The sequence below is a fragment of the Schistocerca gregaria genome, chromosome X, assembly GCF_023897955.1.
Source record: "Schistocerca gregaria isolate iqSchGreg1 chromosome X, iqSchGreg1.2, whole genome shotgun sequence".
In the NCBI taxonomy this organism is placed as follows: Eukaryota; Metazoa; Arthropoda; class Insecta; order Orthoptera; family Acrididae; genus Schistocerca; species Schistocerca gregaria.
In genome coordinates this window covers 529491752-529516166 of record NC_064931.1, presented here as the reverse complement: position 1 = coordinate 529516166, position 24415 = coordinate 529491752, and the positions used below count along the sequence as shown (strand labels likewise).

Genomic DNA, 24415 nt, shown 5'->3' with positions numbered 1-24415 from the left:
AATTATGAGCAACACCTGCCCTCTGCGTAGCATTGCAGTGGCCTTACATCAATAATGTTTTTCACATTCACTGAAGTGTCATTCTTGTTTGAAGCCGTCTATCACGATACTTTTGTGCGTATAATTCAACTATTCTCTTCGCCGATCTTCCACAAGAACTGCCGCATGAAACAGCAGTCGGTTTGATATTCAAAACGATATATTTAAATCAGTCCAAACAGACCTACAGATACAAAGAAAATTGCAAATAAGGTTCCTAAAAATATTATACTTAGGTTTTATAGAAATGTTCAATTTGAAAAGACACAACATATTCAGTTCTGCACATCTAAATGATAAGTGTGACACATGGCGAAGAAACAATAACTAGGGTGGAAATTTCGAAATTTGTAGGTGTCTATATTAATGAAAATTTAAAATGGAAAAAGGACATTTTGGAACTCCTAAAACAACTTAGTTCATCCACATTTGCACCTAGAATCGTTGCAAACCTTGGGGATACCTAGAGCAGTAAGTTGACGTATTCTGCATATTTTCATTCGATGATACCATATGGAATAATGTTCTGGGGTAACTCATCTTTAACAAAGTCTTCCTTGCTCAATAACGTACTGTAGGAATAATATGTGGTGCTCATTCAAGATGGTCTTGTAGATATCTGTTTAAGGAGTTAGGCACTTTGACTACTGCTTTATAGTACATTTATTTCATGAAGCTTGCTGTTAATAATTTACTTTAGTTAAAAAAGAAAGATGATTTACGTAATTACAATACCAGAAGAAAGAAATGATATTTATTACTGGAAATTACGCTTGTCTTTAGCGCAAAACGGGTGCACATTGCGGAACCAAAACGTTTGATCAGTAAGACAGTGATATAAAATGTCTGACACACACTAAAGTAAAATTTGAAAACAAACTGAGAAAGTCTCTCCTTGGCTACTCATGTTCCATAGTGAATTTCTATTATTTTAATGTGTAAATGTGGTGTCTGCTAAAAATAATGATTAGCGTTTAGCAACAATCACAAATTAATTCGTTATTTTAATATAAAATGACTCGTTTCAGATCATTACTATTTATCGTGCAAATAGACCATGGAACACGTAACTAACTCTTTGCGAGTGGGGTATTTTGCAGTTACTTGTTAACCACCTAGACTGTAAAATCATTTGGGTTGATCATACCCTGGTTATTGATAACATAGGATACCGTTTTTACCATTAAGCATTTGAGTGACTCGTTTCTCTTTTATCGGTAGTATTTTGTTTTTGGCCTTCTCAGAATTTTCAGATTGAAATTCTTTTTTGCACTTCAAGTGACCGATGCAGTGATTTTTTCTGATCCTTTTCCAGCTCTTGTTTTTCTCGCCACATGTAATCCTTTGACTTAGTGTGTCTTATGGGTTGCATTATGTTGCAGGTACTACTTTTGCATCGCCCGTATGCACAATCTTTTGTTGGTGTCCACTACATAAGTGACTACTTTCTATAACGCTGCCTGGACGTCTGAAGTATAAATTCTGTTGCTTATGTTTCTCGATACCGATCCAAGTTTACATCACGATACATTTCGTCAACGTTATATCGCTTCTCTCCTTTCCGTATTTCAGTGATCAATTCTTTTGTTGAAGGAAGGAAGACTAGATTTAATGTCCCGGCCACATCAAGATCATTAGAGACGGAGCACGAGCCCGAATTGTGTCAATGATGGGGAAGTAATCGGCCGTGCCCTTTCAAAGGAACCATCCTGCCATTTGCCTGCAGCGATTTAGAGCAATCGAAGAAAACCTAGATCTGGATGACCAGACGCGGGCTAGAACCGTTGTCCTCCGGAATGCGAGTCCATTGTGCTAACCATTGCGCCACTTCACTCGGCAATTCTTTTGTTGTTAAGTTAATTTTCTTCATGGTAGAGTCCCATATGTTGCTAGCATTTATGAAAAAGTCCTTTACACGTTTCAGTATACGTTTTCTTTTTCTCATGTTAACTGGAGGTCGCATTTTTCCTGCGTTTTGTCTTCGAAGAGTGTGGCGGTGATAACATTAGTTTTGACTGATAATATTCCAAGTTTACGCATCAACTTAGCCACTGAAGCATCCTCTCATTTATAAAGCTATGACCCAAAAGGTTTGCCGGCCGCGGTGGTCTTGCGGTTCTAGGCGCGCAGTCCGGAACCGTGCGACTGCTACGGTCGCAGGTTCGAATCCTGCCTCGGGCATTGATGTGTGTGATGTCTTAGGTTAGTTAGGTTTAAGTAGTTCTAAGTTCTAGGGCACTGATGACCACAGCAGTTGAGTCCCATAGTGCTCAGAGCCATTTGAACCCAAAAGGTTTGGTACATCACACAGCAATCCAGTGGTAAGTAAAAATTTGGACATGGCAGTATGATGAGATATTGTTTACTGCCTGGAATGCGCTGTTTGAAATTCTGAAAATAGAAGGTATACATATAGGGCCAAAAGGGTATCTACAAGCTGAACAGAAGCTAGACTGTAATTACAAGAGTCGAAGGACATGGAAGGGAAGCAGTAATTGAGCAGGGAATGAGACATAGCTGAAGTCTCTAAGTCAGGTTAATCAGTCTGTACACTGAGCAAGCAGTAACGGAAAGCAAGAAGATATTTAAAAAGGGAATAAAATTTATTGGTTACGAAATAAAAACTTCGAAGTTTCCAGGTTACATTGTAATTTCACTGAAGTGCTTAGATCTAGCTCATAATATCGTATCGGACTTCCTTTTGCCCGGCGCAGTGCAGCAAATTGTTGTGGCATGGACTCAACAAGTTGTTGGGAGTCCCCTGCAGAAATATTAACCTATGCTGCATCTGTAGCCGTCCATAATTGCGAAACAGTTGGTGGTGCAGGATGTTTTGTACGAACTGACCTCTTGATTATGTACGGTACCTTAAGTGTTCGATGGAATTCTTTCGAATTGTCCAGAATGTTCTTCAAACCAATCGCGAACAGCTGTGGACTGGGGACATGACATCGTTGTTTGGGAACATGGCGTCCATGAATGGCTGCAAATGATCTCCAAGCAGCAGAACATAACCATTTTCAGTCAATAATAGGTTCAGTTGGGCCGCGCGGGATTAGCCGAGCGGTCTGAGGCGCTGCAGTCATGGACTATGCGGCTGATCCCGGCGGAGGTTCGAGTCCTCCCTCGGGCATGAATGTGTGTGTTTGTCCTTAGGATAGTTTACGTTGAGTAGTGTGTAAGCTTAGGGACTGATGGTCTTAGCAGTTGAGTCCCATAAGATTTCACACACGTTTGAACATTTTTTGTTCAGTTGGACCAGAGAACGCAGTCCATGCTATGTGAACGCTACCAAGACCATTATGCAGTCACCACCTTCTTGCACAGTGCCTTGTTGACATCTTGGTTCAAATGGTTCAAATGGCTCTGAGCACTATGGGACTCAACTGCTGTGGTCATTAGTCCCCTAGAACTTAGAACTACTTAAACCTAACTAACCTAAGGACACGTCCATGCCCGAGGCAGGATTCGAACCTGCTACCGTAGCAGTCGCACGGTTCCGGACTGCGCGCCTAGAACCGCGAGACCACCGCGGCCGGCTTGACATCTAGGATCCATGACTTAGGAGGGCCTGTACCACACTCGAACACTACCACAAGCTCTAGTTCTTACCAACTGCAATTGGTACTCATTCGACCAGGCCACGGTTTTCCACTCATCTAGGATCCAATTGATATGGTCACGAGCCAAGAGAGACTGCAGGCAATGTCATGCTGTTAGCAGTGACACTCTCGTCGGTCGTCTGGTGCCATAGCCCATTAGCGCCAAATTACGCCGCATTGTCCTAACGGATATGTTCGTCTTCCGTCGCACATTGATTTTTGCTGTTATTTCACACAGTGTTGCCTGTCTATTAGTACCAACAACTCTACGCAAACACCGCTGCTTTCAGTCGTTAAGTGAAGGCTGTCGGCCACTACGTTGTCCGTGGTGAGAGGTAATGTCTGAAATTTGGTATTCATGGCACGTTCTTGACACTTTGCATCTTGGAATATTGAGATCCCAAACGATTTCCGGAAGTGGGATGTCCCATGCGTCTAGCTCCAATTGCCATTTCGCGTTCAAAGTCTATTAACTCCCGTCGTGTGGCCATAATCACGTCGGAAAGCTTTTCACATGAATCACCTGAGTACAAATTAGAGCTCAGCCATTGCACGGTCCTTTTATACCTTGTGAACGCGATACTACCACCATCTGTATATGTGCATATCGCTATTCCTTGACTTTCGTGAGATCTATGTATGTCAGATGGCATACGACTTGAAAGATCCGTTGAACGGTCTTGAGAGGAGGTTATAATATGATGTCAACAATAATGGTAGAACACTAATGGTGGGAAATGTTACATTGCTACTAAACCATCGTAAAGTGTACTACTCGACATTTTATTCAAAGGAAATCGTAATTTATAGGTTATGCATTAGTCAATTGAAATTATTAGATTTCCAATGGTATGTTACATACCAAATTAAGTACAAAATGTCGTGTTCTATTCCCTACTGCAGTCGTAAATTTTACAGTGGTTTAGTAATCTACGGCTAAAAAGATTGTAATGGAATGTAGACGAATTGAACCTTACGATGCTGAAGGAATTAGATTAGGGCGTTATATACTAGAAGTGGTAGCTATTTGGGAGGCAAAATAACTGACGACGGCCGAAGTAGAGAGGATTTTAAATACCAAGAAAAACGTTTGTGAAAAAGATAAACACGTTACGTCAAAATTTAAGTATTAGGAAGACTTTTTCTGTGGGTATTTATCTGGAGTTTAACGTTGTACGAAAGTGAAAAGGTGGAATATGTTCGTTACAGACAAGAAGAGAACAGAAATTTTTGAAATGCGGTGCTACAGAAGAATGCTGAAGATCGGTTGGGTCGATAGGGCAACTAATGAAAAGGTACTGAATTGAATTAGGGAGAAAAGATTTATGGCACAACTTCACTTAAGGAAGAAGTCAGTTGATCGGATTCATCCTGAGCCATCAGAAAATTGTAAGTTCGCTAAGGTAGTGAAGTGGGGGGCGTGAAAATTGTAGCACAGGGTGATCAGGGGTTCACTATAGTAAGCAGGTTCCCGTGGATGTAGTTTGAAGGAGATATGCAGAGACGAAAAGGCATCGACAGGATAGACTAGCGTGGAGAACTGCATCAAACATACCTTCGGACTGAAAACTGCAACAAATGCACAACTGATGACGTTAAGAGAAACGGCAATTCAAGACTGAAGCTTGAAACTTCCAAAATAGACGTATGAGACCACTATATTAAACATCATGGCTCTACAGATACTTCAATTAGCTGGTATGAATAAGAATTATGAGTGCCCTCTGTATTCCGCATAATGGCTCTCGTATACATACGTCGCCAAACGAGAAACGCTTTGGTATACTAAAGTAAAATCCAACCCGAACTGAAGTATTCGTAGAGATACTGGGCTCTTGTATCCCACTTGTGTGCTTGGTGTCAACGAACTGCACGTTATAAGACTGTGTCAACCAGATGAAGAACTATGATAAAAACTGGTCGTAATTTTTTTTAAAAGTGATGTCTCAGTTTTTGACGGTTTGAAAATGTGATTTCTGAGCCTTTTCAGAACCTTGGAGCACCATTTGCAAACCGTATTTTAGAAACTGTAAAGTAAGTTTGCTTTCGTTTTTTCATATTCTGATCTTCGAGCCCCACCGAGCCCGTGCTGTGCCCGTGGCAAAGCCTCAAGCAGCCAGTAGCGACAGCAGGGGACGATGCCCCGCTAACAAGGGATTGTGGCGTAGTTAAGCAATTCCGCGCAGCGCCAGCAGATCAGCTGACGCGCGCAGCTTCCGCTCTTCCTGGCTGGACGGCGGCCACTCACACTGGGCCTCGCTTATTTTTCTCACAGGCGCGTTCAGTACTTGATCTAGCCTTATGCTAGAAATCCGGAAACTTTCAGCACATTGCAACCGCAGCTGCGAAGCGCCGCAGGCAGACGTTGTTGCGGCTACACAGCGTGACGCTGGTTCCGAACTTTCGAACAACTTGCTTAAAAAGCACCACAAAATGATGAGTTACGTTATTCATATTTTTATCGTGGGTCCAACGAGGGACAGAGATTCGCGCCATCGTACTACATTTTCTAGCGTACACACCAGAGGCGAGGTTTTTTACAGCATCCTAAGAGCCACAAATTCTTATGACACTTGTACTCTTCTATTTTCGTTTCGCATAGCAACTTTTATTCTATCTTTTCCGTGATCTTCCTCGTTTCCTTCTTTTTGCAGCGGTACGTTTTCAAGCTGCCCTGCTTCCAGATATCTTCTGAATGTGACCATGGCAACTGCTTCTCCTCTGTAGCATCATAAAAGGCTGCTCAGTGGTTACTGGACTATTGGTCATTATTTGTGTTTTGATGTCCCTCTTAATACATATCGATGAAACGAATATCGCACTAGATTAATTTGGGACCTTCCCATCGAATGGTCGCGTAAAATTCCGCTTTAAAAAAAAACCTTTTGCTCGTAACGGGAAGCAAACCGACTCTTTCCTTCGACACTGAGTGTCGCATGAATGATGAGATGAGCAGCATTTGTTTGGGTTAGGACGGACAGCCTACATACATACGCTGAAGTTCATTTAATTTGCGCAGTTTATAGAATGTGTACAGCGTCGACTTCTTAGCAATTTGTAAAGATTTTTAAAAGTTTAGAATGACTATTGCTAATTATGGGTCGCTGAAACTGTGGTAAATTGTGGGGAATGGCACCAAATGCATAAAGAGCTGCAGAACACACCGAGAACTAGAAATAACAAAGTTCTAAAGTTCTATTTTCATTTTCATAGTTATTAAAGTTACGGAAATACTCTCATTGTTATGTTAGGAGACCACTGTGACTTCCTGTCACAGTGAAAATAGATTACCAATGTCTTTTAGCATATCAAAAAGTATCAGAAGTGAAATAGATGCCTCAGCCTACATATGGGACTCGAGAAAGAACTGCTATCCTGGCACTGATATTTCAAATTACGATACTGTCCCATGAGAAATATCACATAAGAACGTAGAATGTCCGTGACGTACTGTTCTGCCATAAGAGTTATCTCGGTCACTAGCAGCTGTGAACTGAAATAATACCTGATGGCTCCCCACACCACGATAACAGGTGTAGCACTGGTGTGCCTCTCTAAAACATTGAAAGAACGGGACATCTCCCCAAGCTGCCGCCAATATTCAGTGACTGGGGTCATGCGCGATATTGCAGAGCCGCAATTCATCCTGAACACAATGCGACCAGTCTTCCTGGCCACGACACCACTCCAGACCCATCCGTTTGTGCTGTGGTATCAACGTCCGCTTCGCGTGGGTTAGTAATTACCTACACTAAGGCGACAAAAGTAATGGGATAGTGATATTCACGTATACAGATGTTGGTAATATCACGTGCACAAGGTATAAAAAGGGCAGTGCATTGGCCGAGCTCTCATTTGTACTCAGGTGATTCATGTGAAAATGTTTCTGATGTGATTATGATCGCACGACGGGAATTAACAGACTTGTTAGTTGGGGGTAGAAGCATGTGACATTCCACTTCGGAAATCGTTAGCGAATTAAATAATCCGAGATTCACAGTGTGAAGAATGTGCCAAGGATACCAAATTTCAGACATTACCTCTCACCACGGACAACGCAGTGGCCGACAGCCTTCACTTAACAAAGAGAGCAGCCGCGTTTGTGTAGAATTGTCGGTGCCAACAGATAAGCAACACAGTATGAGATAACAGCAGAAATCAATGTGGGATGTGCGACGGACGTATCCCTTAGGACGGTGTGGCGAAATTTGACGTTAATGGACATGGCAGCAGACGATTGAGGCGAGCGCATTTGTTAACAGCACGACATCGCTTGCAGCGTTCACCTGGGCTCGCGACCACATTGATTGGACTCCAAACGACTGGAAAACCTTGGCCTTGTCAGATGAGTTTGGTTGGTAAGAGCTGATGGTAAGGTTTGACCGTGTTGCAAACCCCACAAAATCATGGACTCAAATTGCGAACAAAGCACTGCACAAGCTGGTGGTGGCTTCGTAATGGTGTGGGCTGTGTTTACATGCCATGGACTGTGTCCACTGGTTCCACTGAACCTATTATTGACTGGAAATGGTTATTTTCGGCTACTTGGAGACCATTTTCAGCCATTCACGGATTTCATGTTCCCAAACAACGATCGAATTTTTATGGATGACAATGCGCCATGTCACAGGGCCACAATTATTGCGACTTGTTTGACGAATATTCTGGACAATCTGAGCAAATTATTTGGCCACCCATATCACCCACATTTATGGGACATAATCGGGAGGTCAGTTAGAACAACAACATCCTGCGCCAACACTTCCGCAGTTATGGACGGCTATAGAGGCAACATGGCACAACATTTCTGCAGGTGACTTCCAACAACTTGCTGAGTCGACGCCACGTCGAGCTTCTGCACTGCGCAGGACAAAAGGCAGTCCGATACGACATTAGGTGATATTCTATGACTTTGTCACCTTAGCGTATTTTGGCTGCTGCTGGTCTCCAACTAACGGTGCGGGATGACACAGAATATTTCTGGGAGTCCATTACTTGTTCTCGGAAAGCAGGCGCAGATGTGAAGGGGTATTAAGTGTTTGGTGCACAATACGGCTATCCTCCCTTCTGGTAGTGGGACATGGTCGACAGAAAGTTTTACAATGAGTACACCTCCCCTCACATTCCCACGCAATCCATTATCGAGCAACCGTCACATTCGAAAGCGCCACAAATCGAGATATTGCACGATTCTACCAACTTGGCAAATAAAGACCTACAATGAAGCCAGTTTCAAACTCTTTCAGAGCTGATAACACTGTCTCACACGAGTGCACGGTGTCTCGGTGTCCTTCACGATGAACACTCGACATAAGACGCTGTTTTCGTCCCTTATAAGAGGGGCGTTTGAAAAGTCCGTGCAAATACAAAAACTAACTACGTGTTTGGGGTAAACCTTTTTTATTTTTCGACATAGTCTCCTCTTAGACTTATACACTTCGTCCAACGCTGTTCTAATTTGTTGATATCTTCCGAATAATAGGAATTGTCCAAGTCTGCAAAAAGCTATTAGTTGCAGCAATCACCTCCTCGTTTGAATAAAATCTTTGTCCTGCCAGCCATTTCTTCAGATTGGGAAACAAATAGTAGTCCGAGGGAGCCAAGTCTGGAGAATAGGGGGGATGTAAAACGATTTGGAATGCTATATCCATTAATTTGAGACCACAACCGCTGATGTGTGTGGTGGTGCGTCGCAAAAGGATTTTTTTGAGGTCCAATCGCAGGCGTTTTTCTTGCAGCTCGGTTTTCAAACGGTCCAATAACGTTGAATAATATTCACCTATAATAGTTTTACCATTTCCAGATAGTCGATGAAGAATATCCCTTAGCCGGCCGGTGTGGCCGAGCGGTTTTGGGCGTTTCAGTCTGGTACCGCGCGACCGCTACGGTCGCAGGTTCGAATCCTGCCTCGGGCATGGATGTGTGTGGTGTCCTTAGGTTAGTTAGGTTTAAGTAGTTCTAAGTTCTAGGGGGCTGATGTCCTCAGATGTTAAGTCCCATAGTGCTCAGAGCCATTTGAACCATCTGATTTTCCCTTGCGAATCCCAAATGACAGTCGCCATAACCTTTCCGGCCAAAGAAATGGTCTTCGCCTTTTTTGGTGTAGATTCTCCCTTGGTAACCCATTGTTTAGATTGTTGTTTGGTTTCAGAAGTATAGTAATGTATCCATGTCTCCTCCATAGTGACGAAACGAAGCTTAAAGTCCTGCGTATTCTTCCTGAACAGCTGAAACCATACACGCAACACTTCACACGAATCCGTTTCTGGTCAAGCGTGAGCAATCGCGGAACCCATCTTGCAGATAGCTTTCTCATGTCCAAACGTTTATGCAAAATTATGTACCAGTCTTTTCGAGATGCCCACAACTTAACTCTTCAGTCATCCATCGCCACATCATGGATTTTATCAACGATTTCTGGAGTCGTAACCTGCACAGGGCGTCCAGAACGTCCAGCATCACTTGTGCCCATATGGCCACTCCGCATATTTTGAAACAACTTATAAACTGTTCTACTCGAAGGTGCAGGGTCACTGTAATGTTTATCAAGCTTCTCTTTAGTCTCATGAGGCATTTTACCTTTCATAAAGGCAATGTTTAATCACCACACGAAATTCTTTTTCGTCCATTTTTTGACAATCACTCGACTTCCTTGATTCACACGAATGCTAAACACAAAGAAATAGACCAATATATCTGAAACTTTGTTGTGCGTTCTTTCCAAAGATGCTACAAACTAAACATGACCTCGATACTTGCCGGTGGTGCCATCTTTCGGACGTTGTACGCACTTTTCGAACGCCCCTCGTACAAGGTGAACCAGAACACCACCGAAAAAGTATCAGAGGCGGTAGTACAGATCAAAACAAGAGAAAATGACCAGTAAGGGCTCTAAAATGTATACCTTAAGAGCTATGAGCACTTGTTCATTTTCTATACAGTGAAACAAGTCTGTTATACTGTAAGCTCTTTGCTTTTCATACTTTGGGAGTGGGTGTATGCACCAAAACAAGAAAATAGTCCAGTAAACATGGCCTCTACAATTCATACCTCAAGAGCTACTCAATAGAAGATATTTGTTCCACATAGCGAAGATGAAGAAGTGTTCGTAGTCGGAAGACTTTATTTCTTATTTTGGCTGATACAACCACCTCACAAAGTATGGAAAGCAAAGAGATTTCACTAGAAAACATATGTCTCATAGTAGGATAGATACAGAGCAGCTCATAGCCTTAGGGTACACATTTTAGAGCCCATGTTTACTAGACATGTTTTCTAGTGTTTGTCAGTAGTACCACCCACGGCAGTTTATGGGTCGTGTTCTGGTTCACCCTGTATACCCTACCAGGCATGGTAAGAACACTAAACACCAACGACGCTAACGCACTCTGGTAGCCGTTCTACCTGTCACAGAGAATTGCAACTCCAGTCATTTACAAACCCTTCACTAGTGTGTATATATACGAAGTTATATTCGAACCTGACCATGTCTTTTAGGCGCTTCACTTATTAATATTGGCGCAGTGAGACTACTGTACTTCGTAGATTAATTATTTCGCACAATTTTATTTTATATTTTGTAATAAAATCAGACGAATGTCCTGTTTGCATTATTATGTGATATGATTGTATCTCATTAAAGGAGGAATGCTGAAAAAAAGAAAAAGAAAAAAGTTCTCTCGGTCCCTATTCAACCGATTGATGTGTCCCATACAGACACTGCGCGATTCCTCCGTCCCTGGAAAACCTCTCCGTGCCCAGTACTATGTCATGTGCCACAAATTGCTTCTCTGGAGTGTAACCATCTATTGTCAACGTCTAGGAATCCTTGCAACCGCAGTTGAAGAACTCGGCGGGGAAAACGATACCACTGTCCTGCGACGCCCACACACCGGTGACGTGACGGAACAGCTAACGGGAAGCTTGAGTGGAATGTGAAATGTATTCTCTCCACAGTCTCCATCTTACACCTACAAACTTTCACCTATCCCGTTCTCTAGCCAAGAATCTTCGAGTGAACTCATTCTACAAACTCAGAAGCGTCCCAGGGAAGTTTGACACGACCGTTCCTATTCTTCACGTACGTAAGCCACCTGTTGAATAGTGTGGGCTCCCTCCTGTACAATCAAAACTCTCTGTGCAACATATATAGCAGAAGAATCTGTTTCCTCACCATTAACCTCAAAAAAAAAAAAAAATCTACTGCCTCCAATTATTCCACATCCTAATTATTATTTCTGTCGCTGACAGCTCAGTTTTCAGCCTTAAGCTCTACACTGCATATTTATTGAATGGGACTCACTTCTTGTTCACACCTACAGAAATGGCCACTAAAACTTCCTCATTGCTGTGCCTATATGCTTGACCTCATTAGCGACCAAGCAATGTTTTCCGTGGTTCCTTCCTCCCTGCCGCCCCCTCTAGTTCTTAATACATCATTCAGTATTCTGCCTCTTATTAAGGTAGTCCTCTTAGTCCATTGAGAACTGCTGTAGCCCTGCCGCTATCCAACCGTTCCAGCCACAACCACTTCCAAACTCCATCGGTATTGACCGTCTTCCAGCATCAGCAGTACAAGGATTTAAGCATCACCTGCGACACTGCTATATCCACTAGTAGCAACAGCGGCATAATCATCACCTACTTCATCATCAGAGCCTGCAGATCATCTGCTCAACGAATATGACACAAATACATGCATCAAATCTCACATCATAACTACTAACGTTATTGTACAATAATGTTTTGTTATTTGTTTATTACTGAAATGTCTTCGCAGGACACTGTTGAGTAGATGTAAAGAGTTTCAGAGCGACTTAGACAGAATTTCCACTTGATGCGATGAATGCAGTTTCCCATGAATGTGGATATAATATCTAGGTGAAACGTTGCGAATCGACATTAAATGTAACGAACACAATTGCTCAGTTACAGGGAAGGCGGATAACCGAATAAAATTTCTTGAGATGCTTCTGAGAAGCGCAGCGCTGCACTAAATTAGAGGCTTGTGCGAACCCTTTTGAGTACAACTTAAATGTTATAGATAGCCATCAGGGCGGACAAAAGTAAGATATCGCAGCAATTCAGAAGCAGTGTGCTAGATTTGTTACTGGTCAGTTCGGTCATTACGAGAGCGTTATTGAAATTCTCCGTGAGCTTACAAGACAATCCTTGGTTGGAAGAAGACAATGCTTTTGCAAAACATTATTGAGTTTAGAGTATTGGAATTTGCAACGGACTGCGTAATGATTCTGATGCAGCCCACAATCACTTCACTAATATGCCTCCCCACACCATAACACCTGGACCACCAAAACAACCATGTTCGAAATTACTGAACGTACCGTCGTACGGTAAGAGGCTGGGAACACGTAGTGCACCTATGAACATTGTCGAATATTATCATGTGTAATTCCACCAAACTGGAATAATGCTGCAACTGTTCTGCATCACAGGAAAGGAGACAGAAAAGAAAAAAGGTTGTAGACTTATCAGTTTCCTCTCCATAATGACAAGATTAATAAAAAAATCACCAACCCAGTAGAAAAAAATAAATTTTAATCAACTAAAGGAAGAAGCTAGTGTTATAAAGCGATAAAGTACGGTGGATCATTTGCAAGTCACGAAAAAAAACTACAGAGTGGAACCATAAATTTGAATTTACACTTTACCAGGCAGTCATAGTGTTCGAAAAGTCTTTGGACTAAGGTTCAACTAAACCTGTACCAACAGCCCTAGGGAAAGAAGCAGCGATTCAGACTATGTTGTATACTGAAAAATATCCACTTTATGACCAAAACTTTATGAGCGCTTGATTAATATTGTGTTGATCCATCTTTGGAACGCAATACAGCATCCGTTCTGTATGTCATGGATTCTAAAAGTCGTTGTCAGGTTTGTGGAGGTATATGGCACCAGATGTATACGCACAAGTTACGCAGTTCCTGGAAATTTCGTGCCCGTGGTTTGTGGGCTCGGTGTTGGCACGCGATAGCATCCCAGTATATTTCATCGGCTTCTGATCAGGCGAATTTGTCCGTCCTTCAACCGCTATACAAAGATGCTCACGACAGCAGCACGCGAACAGCCGAACAGCTTCGCAGCTTCACGGACGCTTGTACCCAGGCGCCATGTCAAAACAATCTGTCCTTGGTAACAGTCACTTACGTCCGCGAATTTACCCGTTTGCGCACCATATTGTCACTAGAATCGTTCCCCATGTTTCGGCCGGGCGCTGTGGCCGAGCGGTTCTAGGCGCTTCAGTCCGGAACCGCGCTGCTGCTACGGTCGCAGGTTCGAATCCTGCCTCAGGCATGGACGTGTCTGATGTCCTTAGGTTAGTTAGGTGTAATTAGTTCTAAGTCTAGGAGAGTGATGACCTCAGATGTTAAGTCCCATAGTGCTTAGAGCCATTTGAACCATTTGATTATTCCTTGCGAATCCCAAATGACAGTCGCCATAACCTTTCCGGCTAAAGAAATGGTCTTCGCCTTTTTTGGTGTAGATTCTCCCTTGGTAACCCATTGTTTAGATTGTTGTTTGGTTTCGGAAGTATAGTAATGTATTCATGTCTCCTCCACAGTGACGAAACGAAGTTTAAAGTCCTGCGTATTCTTCCTGAACAGCTGCAAACCATCCATGCAACACTTCACACGAATCCGTTTTTGGTCAAGCGTGAGCAATCGCGGAACCCATGTCCAAACGTTTATGCAAAAATTATGTACCAGTCTTTTCGAGATGCCCACAACTTAACTCTTCAGTCATCCATCGCCATATCATGGATTTTATCAACGTTCAGCATCACTTGTGCCCATATGGCCACTCCGCGTATTTTGAAACAACTTATAAACTGTTCTACTCGAAGGTGCAGGGTCACTGTAATGTTTATCAAGCTTCTCTTTAGTCTCCTGAGGCATTTTGCCTTTCATAAAGGCAATGTTTAAACACCACACGAAATTCTTTTACGTCCATTTTTTGACAATCACTCGACTTCCTTGATTCACACGAATGCCAAACATAAAGAAATAGACCATTATAGCTGAAACTTGGTGTGCGTTCTTTTAACCCATGTTCCGCTTATACACTGTACAGTCATATTTATGTGCCCACTTGTCAGAAGCATGAGACACCACCTTCTACAGCGCGGGCTGCTGCGAGACGTGCAGGAAGTGAGTAACTGAGGTACTCGCAGGTATATGGAGCCATTCCGACCTCACAAGGGAACCTCCCCATCTCACCCCCCTCAGATTTAGTTATAAGTTGGCACAGTGGATAGGCCTTGAAAAACTGAACACAGATCAATCGAGAAAACGGGAAGAAGTTGTGTGGAACTATGAAAAAAATAAGCAAACTGGGTAGTCCATGCGAAGATAGTCAACATAAAGGGCACTGGGAGTGAAGGAGCGCCGTGGTCCCGTGCTTAGCGAGAGCAGCTACGGAACGAGAGGTCCTACGTTCAAGTCTTCCCTCGAATGAAAAGTTAAATTTTTTATTTTTAGTTTATGTGACAAACTCTTATGTTTTCATCACTTTTTTGGGAGTGATTATCACATCGACAAGAAAACCTAAAGCGGGCAAGGTAGAAGAATCTTTTTACCCATTCGCCAATTGTACACGTTAGGTGGGTCGACAACATATTCCTGTCATGCGACGCACATGCCGTCACCATTGTCGTATAGAATATATTAGACGTGTTTTCCCGTGGAGGAATCGGTTGACCTATGACCTTGCGATTAAATGTTTTCGGTTCCCATTGGAGAGGCACGTCCTTTCGTCTACTAATCGCACAGTTTTGCGGTGCGGTCGCAAAACGCAGACACTAAACGGACAGATCAAAACTTTGCGAAAATAAAATTTTCAGTCGAGGGAAGACTTGAACCAAGGACCTAGCGTTTCGCACCTACTCACGCTAATCACGGGACCACGGCGCTCCTGAGCTCACATTCTCCTTGATGTTGCATATCTTCCACATGGACTACTCAGTTTGTATATTTTACTAATTTTTTTCACGGTTCCACACAGCTTCTTTCTGTTTTCTCAATTGATCTGTGTTCAGTTTTTCAAGGCCTATCCACTGTGCCAACTTATAACTAAATCTGAGAGGGGTGCGATGGGGAGGCTCCCTTGTCAGTACTGTGGCCAGCTGCGCTAGGTTAGTCAGCTAAGGATCCATGGCGCGATGAGGTCCCACAGAATCTCGATTTGGTTTAAATCTGGAGAGGTTGGTGGCCAGGAGAGTACGATAAACTCATCCTGGTAATATCCATCATTTTGTTTTGCTTCTCCTTGTATTGGCCGTGTTTGCAGTTAGATGTGAGGTCCGCCAGTTATGCAAAACACCGTTTTTTCTCAGTACATAACCGTGTTTCGGCACCACTGTGCCATCATCAGTGGGTTTTCGATTTTATTTATTCTGCTATGTGAACATTTTTGTTAAATGATTATAAAATTATGTGCATCTTTAGTTCAAACAACAGATCGTTTCTTTTTGCAAACACCTTTACATTTGGTGTGCATGAATTTTCTGGATCACTTGTGTATTAATTACTACAGGTAGCTTGTCGTCTGCAACCAAACCATGTTGATGAGAAAGTTTTTTACTCGGAGTTAACCTATCTTCTAGAATGTTATTTACTTTGTAGCGATGTTTTCGCGCCTATATTCGTTCTTACTTACGTTTTCGTGTGGCAAGCAATTCCATTCTCCGCATCATGCTGAGGTGTTGTGATGCACACGTAACTATAACAAGCATTTTCCATAAGTAACGTAGTAAAGATTCAAATTTAGTGGCGAACTATCTGGTGAACAAATGAACACTGACTGGGCTGGGACACACAACAAACGACAATCACACAGTGTTGTGGTGAAGTGAAAAGTGTTTTTACTGTGTTATTTGTGGAAAATACTTGTTATAGTTACGTGTGCATCACAACACCTGAGCATGATGCGGAGAATGGAAGTGCTTGCCACACGAAAACGTAAGTAAGAACGAATACAGGCGCGAAAACACCGCTACAAACTAAATTACATTCTAGAAGATAGGTTAACTCCCAGCAAAACACTTTCTCATCAAGATAGCTTGGTTGCAGATGACAAGCTACCTGTAGTAATTAACACACAGGTGATCCAGAATATTCATGCACACCAAATATAAAGGTATTTACAAAAAGAAACGATCTGTTGTTTGAACTAAAGTTGCACACATCTTTATAATCATTTAACATAAATGTTCACATTGCAGCCGGCCGGAGTGGCCGTACGGTTCTAGGCACTACAGTCTGGAGCCGAGCAACCGCTACGGTCGCGGGTTCGAATCCTGCCTTGGGCATGGATGTGTGTGATGTCCTTAGATTAGTTAGGTTAAGTAGTTCTAAGTTCTAGGCGACTGATGACGTCAGAAGTTAAGTCGCATAGTCCTCAGAGCCATTTGTTCACATTGCAGAATAAATAAAAACGAAAACCCACTGATGATGGCACAGTGGTGCCGAAACATGTTTGGGTGCTGAGAGAAAAAACGGTGTTTTGCATAACTGGCGTACTTCACATCCAACAATCATCCTGGTAATGTTCGAAACACATAGGTACCCTGTGAGTTGCATGACAAGTTGCATTTCCCTGTTGGTAGATCGTGCTGAGGGAAAACAAACTGCATGAAAGGGTGGACATTGTCCTCAAGAGTAGATGCATACTTGTGTTGCTACATTGTGCCTTTCAGAATGACGAGATCACACAGAGAAAGGCACGAAAACATTCCCCTGACCATATTGCTCCATCCTAGTTGGTTTTCAGACGTTTCACGCCGTACACGACAACGGCCATCGGTTCAATGGAACGTGAAACGTGATCCGTTTGAAAAAGCTACCTGTTACCACACAGTGGATGTCCATTTGCGGTACTGGCATGCAAACTGCAACCTTTGGCGCCACTGAACACCGGTCAACATTTGTGCATGAACTAGCCACCTGCTGTGGAGGTCCATACGCAGCTACATTCGCTGAACGACACTGTCACTAGCTCCTTGGTTCATCTGGGGGGGGGGGGGGGGGGGGGGTCAGCTGCTCAACAGTTGCACATATATTCGCTCCTAGACGTCTCCGCAGCTGTCGTTCACCCTTGTCTCGTCTATGGCCCGTGGTGCATCATAGTTGCCTCCGCGCCAGTTTTGAATAGCGCCATTTTGCCATGCACGGTACACTTTAACTACCGTGACGCCAGAACAGTTGACAAACGTTGTAATTTAGGCAATGCTTCCACCCTTGGCCCGAAAGCGAATGACCATGCCCTTTCTGACGTCCGATAATCGCTCTGTTTCCGCATTACGACAACGCGTGCACTGTTTTCCGCGTCCCCCCGACGCGCTTTATATACCCTCCACTGCTAGTGCTACTATCTGCCGTCTGTGAGTGGTTATCGCACGTCAACGTCGCACATAGGCGGTGGTCACATTAATGTGATGGGACCGTATACAGGATGTTACAAAAAGGTACGGCCAAACTTTCAGGAAACATTCCTCACACACAAAGAAAGAAAATATGTTATGTGGGCATGTGTCCGGAAACGCTTAGTTTCCATGTTAGAGCTCATTTTATTACTTCTCTTCAAATCACATTAATCATGGAATGGAAACACACAGCAACAGAGCGTACCAGCGTGACTTCAAACACTTTGTTATAGGAAATGTTCAAAATGTCCTCCGTTAGCGAGGATACGTGCATCCACCCTCCGTCGCATGGAATCCCTGATGCGCTGATGCAGTCCTGGAGAATGGCGTATTGTATCACAGCCGTCCACAATACGAGCACGAAGAGTCTCTACATTTGGTACCGGGATTACGTAGACAAGAGCTTTCAAATGCCCCCATAAATGAAAGTCAAGAGGGTTGAGGTCAGGAGAGCGTGGAGGCCATGGAATTGGTCCGCCTCTACCAATCCATCGGTCAGCGAATCTGTTGTTGAGAAGCGTACGAACACTTCGACTGAAATGTGCAGGAGCTCCATCGTGCATGAACCACATGTTGTGTCGTACTAGTAAAGGCACATGTTCTAACAGCACAGGTAGAGTATCCCACATGAAATCATGATAACGTGCTCCATTGAGCGTAGGTGGAAGAACATGGGGCCCAATCAAGACATCACCAACAATGCCTGCCCAGACGTTCACAGAAAATCTGTAGTGATGACGTGATTTCACAATTGCGTGCGGATTCTCGTCAGCCCACACATGTTGATTGTGAAAATTTACAATTTGATCACGTTGGAATGAAGCCTCATCGGTAAGGAGAACATTTGCACTGAAATGAGGATTGAAACATTGTTGGATGAACCATTCGCAGAAGTGTACCCCTGAAGGCCAATCAGCTGCTGATGGTGCCTGCACACGCTGTACATGGTATGGAAACAACTGGTTCTCCCGTAGCACTCTCCATAACTGACGAAACTAAAATGAGCTCTAACATGGAAATTAAGCGTTTCCGGACACATGTCCACATAACATCTTTTCTTTATTTGTGCGTGATGAATGTTTCCTGAAAGTTTGGCCGTACCTTTTGTAACACCCTGTATACAGAGGGGTCCAAAAAATGTATCCACTGTTTAAAAGTCCATAACTTGCACACTAATTGACGGAGTTGTTTCATTTTTGTTGGAAGTGTAGGTTAAAGTCCAACTTGAAGATATCACTGTAGGTGTTCGAAATGGTCACCATTAACATCCACACTCAAACGATGCCGCCGAACTGCAGCACGAACTACTGACTGCAACGTGTTCAGTTGGATATTTGCACATAAATGTACATTGTATTCTCGAAGTTCATCAAATGCGCGAGGCTTTTGTCGATAAACGACGTCCATTAATGTTCCCCACAGGTAAAAGTCCAGAGGAGTTAGGTCTGGGGAACGTGGTGGGTACTCCACAGCACCTCTACGGCTTCAAATTTGTCTCGAATGCGACGAATCGTTAAACGTGTCGGTGGCTCTGTTTGATACTCATTTCGCCATTGCCGTTGAACCTCAGTAATGTTTTCGTACTTAAAATACCACTTCTAAACTGACTTCCTTTCATCGAATGTAAGCCTTGCGCCAGCCATGTTTACTCGAGTAACTAGGTCCTACTAAGAACAAAACACTTGACTATCTGGCGACTGTCATCTGACAAAACAAAACAACGCAATACAACGCTTGTGGGCGAATGCCTTAACTACAAACTAACACACTACCAAAGATGACACAACTCTGTCAATTAGTTCACAGTTGTGGACTTTTAAACAGTGGATACACTTTTTTGGGCCCCTCTGTATAAGAACCAGTCAAATGAAAACAAGACGGATGAAAAAATAGTAAACCGTTCATTATTTCAAAAGTAATCGCCATAACTGTTAATTTAATTGATTTTCCCTTCATGGAAAAATGTTTGATGTTGCCCACGAAACCCTGATTGTACCCAGGCGTGCACCTCTTCGTACGAAGCAAATCGACAGCCACGAAAGTCTATGTTCAGGGCTCCAAAAAATATGAAAATCGCATATGGGTGGGCCCACATATTGCCAAATGTGTTTTGACTACGCTGGAGAAGTTTCGCTTGGAAGCGCTTACACATCCCCTAAGGAGTCACTATCTCTCACTATGCCTTTTCCATATTTTTGGAGCCCAGAAGAAAGACATTCATGGCCATCGATTTGCTTCGGACGGAGAAGTGCACACCTGGGTACAATCATGGTTCTGTAAGCAACTGCAAACATTTTTCCATGAAGGCATTGACCGTGTTGTCTCACAGTGGGATAAATATATTAACAGAACATTTATGGAAATCATCTTTGAAGTAATTAAGAGTTTACTTACTTTTTTCATCTGTCTCGATTTCATTTGACTGCCGTAATACATACCTACGCGCCCACTCTCGCAATGGGCCGTAGTTTTAATTTTTTGGCACATCAATGTATACATGAATGCTACGGCACCCATTACATTCCAACACTTTAGTAGCAAAATGAGAATTAAAAGGATAGCCAACCAAAGAAATTTGGCGGACAGGATGGGCAGCAATCTGCAGTTAGTTGTTTGCTGATGATGTCGAGATGTACGGGAAGGTGTCGAAGTTGAATGACTGTAGGGAGATACAACACGACTTAGATAAAATTTCAAGTTGGTATGATGAATGGCAGCTACGGTTTGGTCAGAATTCTTCAAGGGTAAATGAAACTGCGGTATGTCGGTCAGATTATATGCATGCAGTAAGCAGGAATATCGTAAAACACCTTATGCACTAGTTATACATATAATAAAATGCAGCTTTGTCCATGGAAAAGCTTGATGCAGGTAAACAATAACTAATAATAAATTTCCAATAAATGAATACGTCTGTGAAGTAAAAACAGCAGGAAAGATAGGTGACTTTTGGTAAGTCCCCTTGTAGCTGTTAAACTTCGTTTTCTCTCACTCATAGTTCAGTTTATCTTCAGATTATCAATTTAAATTGTCTTAGTAAGGAATCTTCAATGCATTACCAGTACGGCCGGAACCTATTGGTACCTGCACTGATCATCCACACTTCGTAGCCGAATACGTGCGAAGTACTTATTACATTTGTCAGAAAAATCATATCTGTAGATGCATGAGCGAAAACTTACTACTTTGTAAACATTTACAAAATACAAGCAGCTCCGTAGAGGAGTACAAGTATTTATTCTTCTGTCGTTCTTTTCTAAAACCTTGTTACAGCCTTCAAATGCAGACTATTAATTAAAAAATTATGGAAAAATGAACTAATACTGAAGCTGCTGTTAATAAAGTCACTAAATTGATAACACAGGTGTGTACTAAACTGCCACGGTTGAACGCAAAACAACATTTTTCCAACGTGCATTGGAGTAATGTTCACGAAGAAACGGTAATTTTAAAGAGACTCGTATAGTAAAGACTTTCAATGAGGAAATATATCAAAAGCAATGGAATATCTACCTTTTCATTAGTGCTTTGAAAGCAACTATTTAACGAATATTCGTGCAACATCTTTCAAAAAATGATGAGGTCAGAAAACACGGGATACACAGTGTATCAGCGCACAAGCATTTAAATTTTAGAAAAATCTTCAATGGAAAAGGAAGTTCGATTTCGCGCAAACAGTGACTGCCAAATATTTGATGATTTCTACAAAAGAAATTCTTTAGAGGTTTGTGATTACATATAGGTGAGGAATTATCAGTAGCGAAAACCAGCAGAAAGAAACGGAAGAAACCTTTTACGAAGTGGTCTCGAGTAGTCTGCCAATGAAATGTGTTGTAATTCTAGAAAGATGAGTAGAGTTTCGTTGGCCTAACACAGTTTAAATGTTCAACGCGAACTGCGTCACCTTGAGATGTTACACAGATGAAACATAGAATTTATGGTTAGATGAAGAAAGTCCTCTTCATCGTCAGCAAGTTTTCATTGTACTGGCAACGAATGGAACCATTATTAAATGATACGACGAAGCTCGTATGCGCAAACCAGTCAAGACAGCATTTATTTTAAGACTAAAACTGTGTTCAGTTGTAAGCGATAAACGCATGATACTAACCTGGATCATTATGTCTCAAAAGATATAGCTGTTTGGGTGGCAGCCTTCTGTCAGGCTGGATCATCCTATTTTTCTCCATTGGTGCGCGTTTACCACGACTATGATTTACACTGCTGGAGAGTGTGGCGTTTACGCTCGGTTCAAGCAAGACTAAAAGTGTAGCGTCGCATGCAAACCTGTGTTCCACAAGCTTATCACTCGCCGCGCGCATTGGCTTCCGGCACGAATGTAATCGCTGACCACAAGGAAAGTTGTTTTCGCCAGCTTCGTCGTTTGCGCTCTTATGTTACGTTTTGTCATGGAAGTCACTCGCTACCAGATCGCCGGTCGAAAAATCTGGACCCACTGAGATACTGTTTCAACTAATTTAGCACTAATTACAGTTACAACCAATGCGGGAGGATGGTGGTTCAAATCCCTACTCGACCACCCAGATTTAGGTTTTATTTAATGGGTTCGAAACAGTCCACGAGGCGCGCTGAAACATAGCTCGTGATGTGCTTCCTCCTCCCCCCCCCCCCTCTGTGCTCCCCCCCCCCCCCCCCCCCCCACGGTCACCCACCCTGCAACTGCAGTGTTTTTAAATGTTTTATGGCATACTGGCTGTGAGCCGCGGCTGCGCTCGCATATCAATAGTTTCTTTATGATGACAGAGGCGTGTAAGTAAGCTAGGGATTTATTATTATCTGGGCATATAGTAGATATGTCTGTGTGTATGTATAAAATATTTACGTAGTACTAGTATATGTGTATATAGTGTCTTTTTATTACTTTACTGCATGTCGAGCCTTACTTTAAAATATCGAAAACTAAAATAATTTCTTAATTATCAACTATTTATTGCACAATCTTAACTCAGCACAGTTCTATAAACAGCTTTTTTTAACAGCTTGACTGCTTTTTCTCATAGTGAGAAATGAGAAGGTGCGATCTGTTTTACTTGGTAAAAACTTTCTGAAGCCAAGGTCGCATAAATATTTGTTTGTGTACTGTGATTTTTATGTCGTGAAAATTATCTGTAAACGCTACCTACATGGACATGGTTATCTGTACAAGGTGCTTTTTGATTTTAGATGTATTATTTATGACAAACCTTTATAAAGTGTACTATATTTTATCTACTCACATGACAACTTGGCGTGAGGTTTCAGCTCAAAATGAACAAGTTTTATAACAAAGATTTTTGAAGACCTGAAGATGACAGCAAAGTCTGTCGCAGCTGGTTGCTGTAAATACAGAAATATTTATGCGATCTTGGCTTTTTAAAGTTTTTACTACCTGCAAACAACGTTTTTGGTTTTGCCGTCTTTTGAAGGATGTAAAGATTTTTTGGGATGGATACAAGTGAGAACCCCCGTAAGGGTGATATGTAGCGCTCGCCGAAATCCGTCTTACAAATTTTAATTATATTGCAAGCTTCAGTGTGGAGCCGCTTAAAAGTGATGAGAGTGGTCTGTGGAGGCAGCCGCTTGAGACATTTCAGAGCCCTTCGACGATCCTGAATAGGTGCTGAAATTTCTTTGGTCCACCATGGCACCGACTGGCGGCGGATTGGGCCTCTAGAAAGGGGCATAGCGAATCCAGCGGCAGGGGTGATTGCGTGGAAGACGTTTCCCACAATTTCGTCGATTCAGTTTGACAGAGAGGTGATGAAGGTCATAGCAGTGGTACGCAACTGCCAGCTACCTCTTCAAAGAGCACAACGTGATAAGTTGTCTGTTGGGTGGTGATAAGGAAGCGCCGGCCGCGGTGGCCGAGCGGTTCTTGACGCTTCAGTCCGGAACCACGCGGCTGCTACGGTCGCAGGTTAGGATCCTGCCTCGGGCAAAGATGTGTGTGATGTCCTTAGGTTAGTTAGGTTTAAGTAGTTCTAAGTTCTAGGGCACTGATGACCTCAGAAGTTAAGTCCCATAGTGCTCAGAGCCATTTTAACCATTTTTTTGTGATAAGGAAGTGACAGGATCGCCAGAAAGTGGTCACTAACACTTATCTCACCATGCAGTGACCACTGTAGCGAAGGTCGGGATTGTGGTAAAAGCGCATAAAGTAGATCCCCGAAAAGGTGTCATGGGTGGCCATCAGAGAGAAGCACAGATAAAGCTCAGAAAGAAGGTGGTTGATCAGAATCCCCATGCCAGTGAAGTGGTACTCGCCTACAGCACGTAGTACACATTGAAATCCCCAGATAGGAGAAAAGAGGAGCGAACTGTTGCATTATGGTGG

General features: G+C 42.8%; 1 protein-coding gene across 2 annotated transcripts in view; it reads right to left on the bottom strand.

Annotated features, from left to right (window-relative positions):
- The window catches only part of LOC126297977 (beta-1,3-galactosyltransferase 5-like), a 160300-nt gene extending 137954 nt beyond the window's left edge, over positions 1-22346 (bottom strand). Inside the window, exon 1 of one of the 2 annotated variants that reach the window (XM_049989293.1) lies at positions 22193-22346. In XM_049989293.1, the coding sequence (XP_049845250.1) occupies positions 22193-22271 (79 nt within the window). In that variant the 5' untranslated portion in view covers positions 22272-22346. The remainder of the gene's footprint in view (positions 1-22192) is intronic. The other variant, XM_049989290.1, reaches the window with a different exon arrangement.
- Between the last annotated feature and the right edge of the window lie 2069 nt (positions 22347-24415).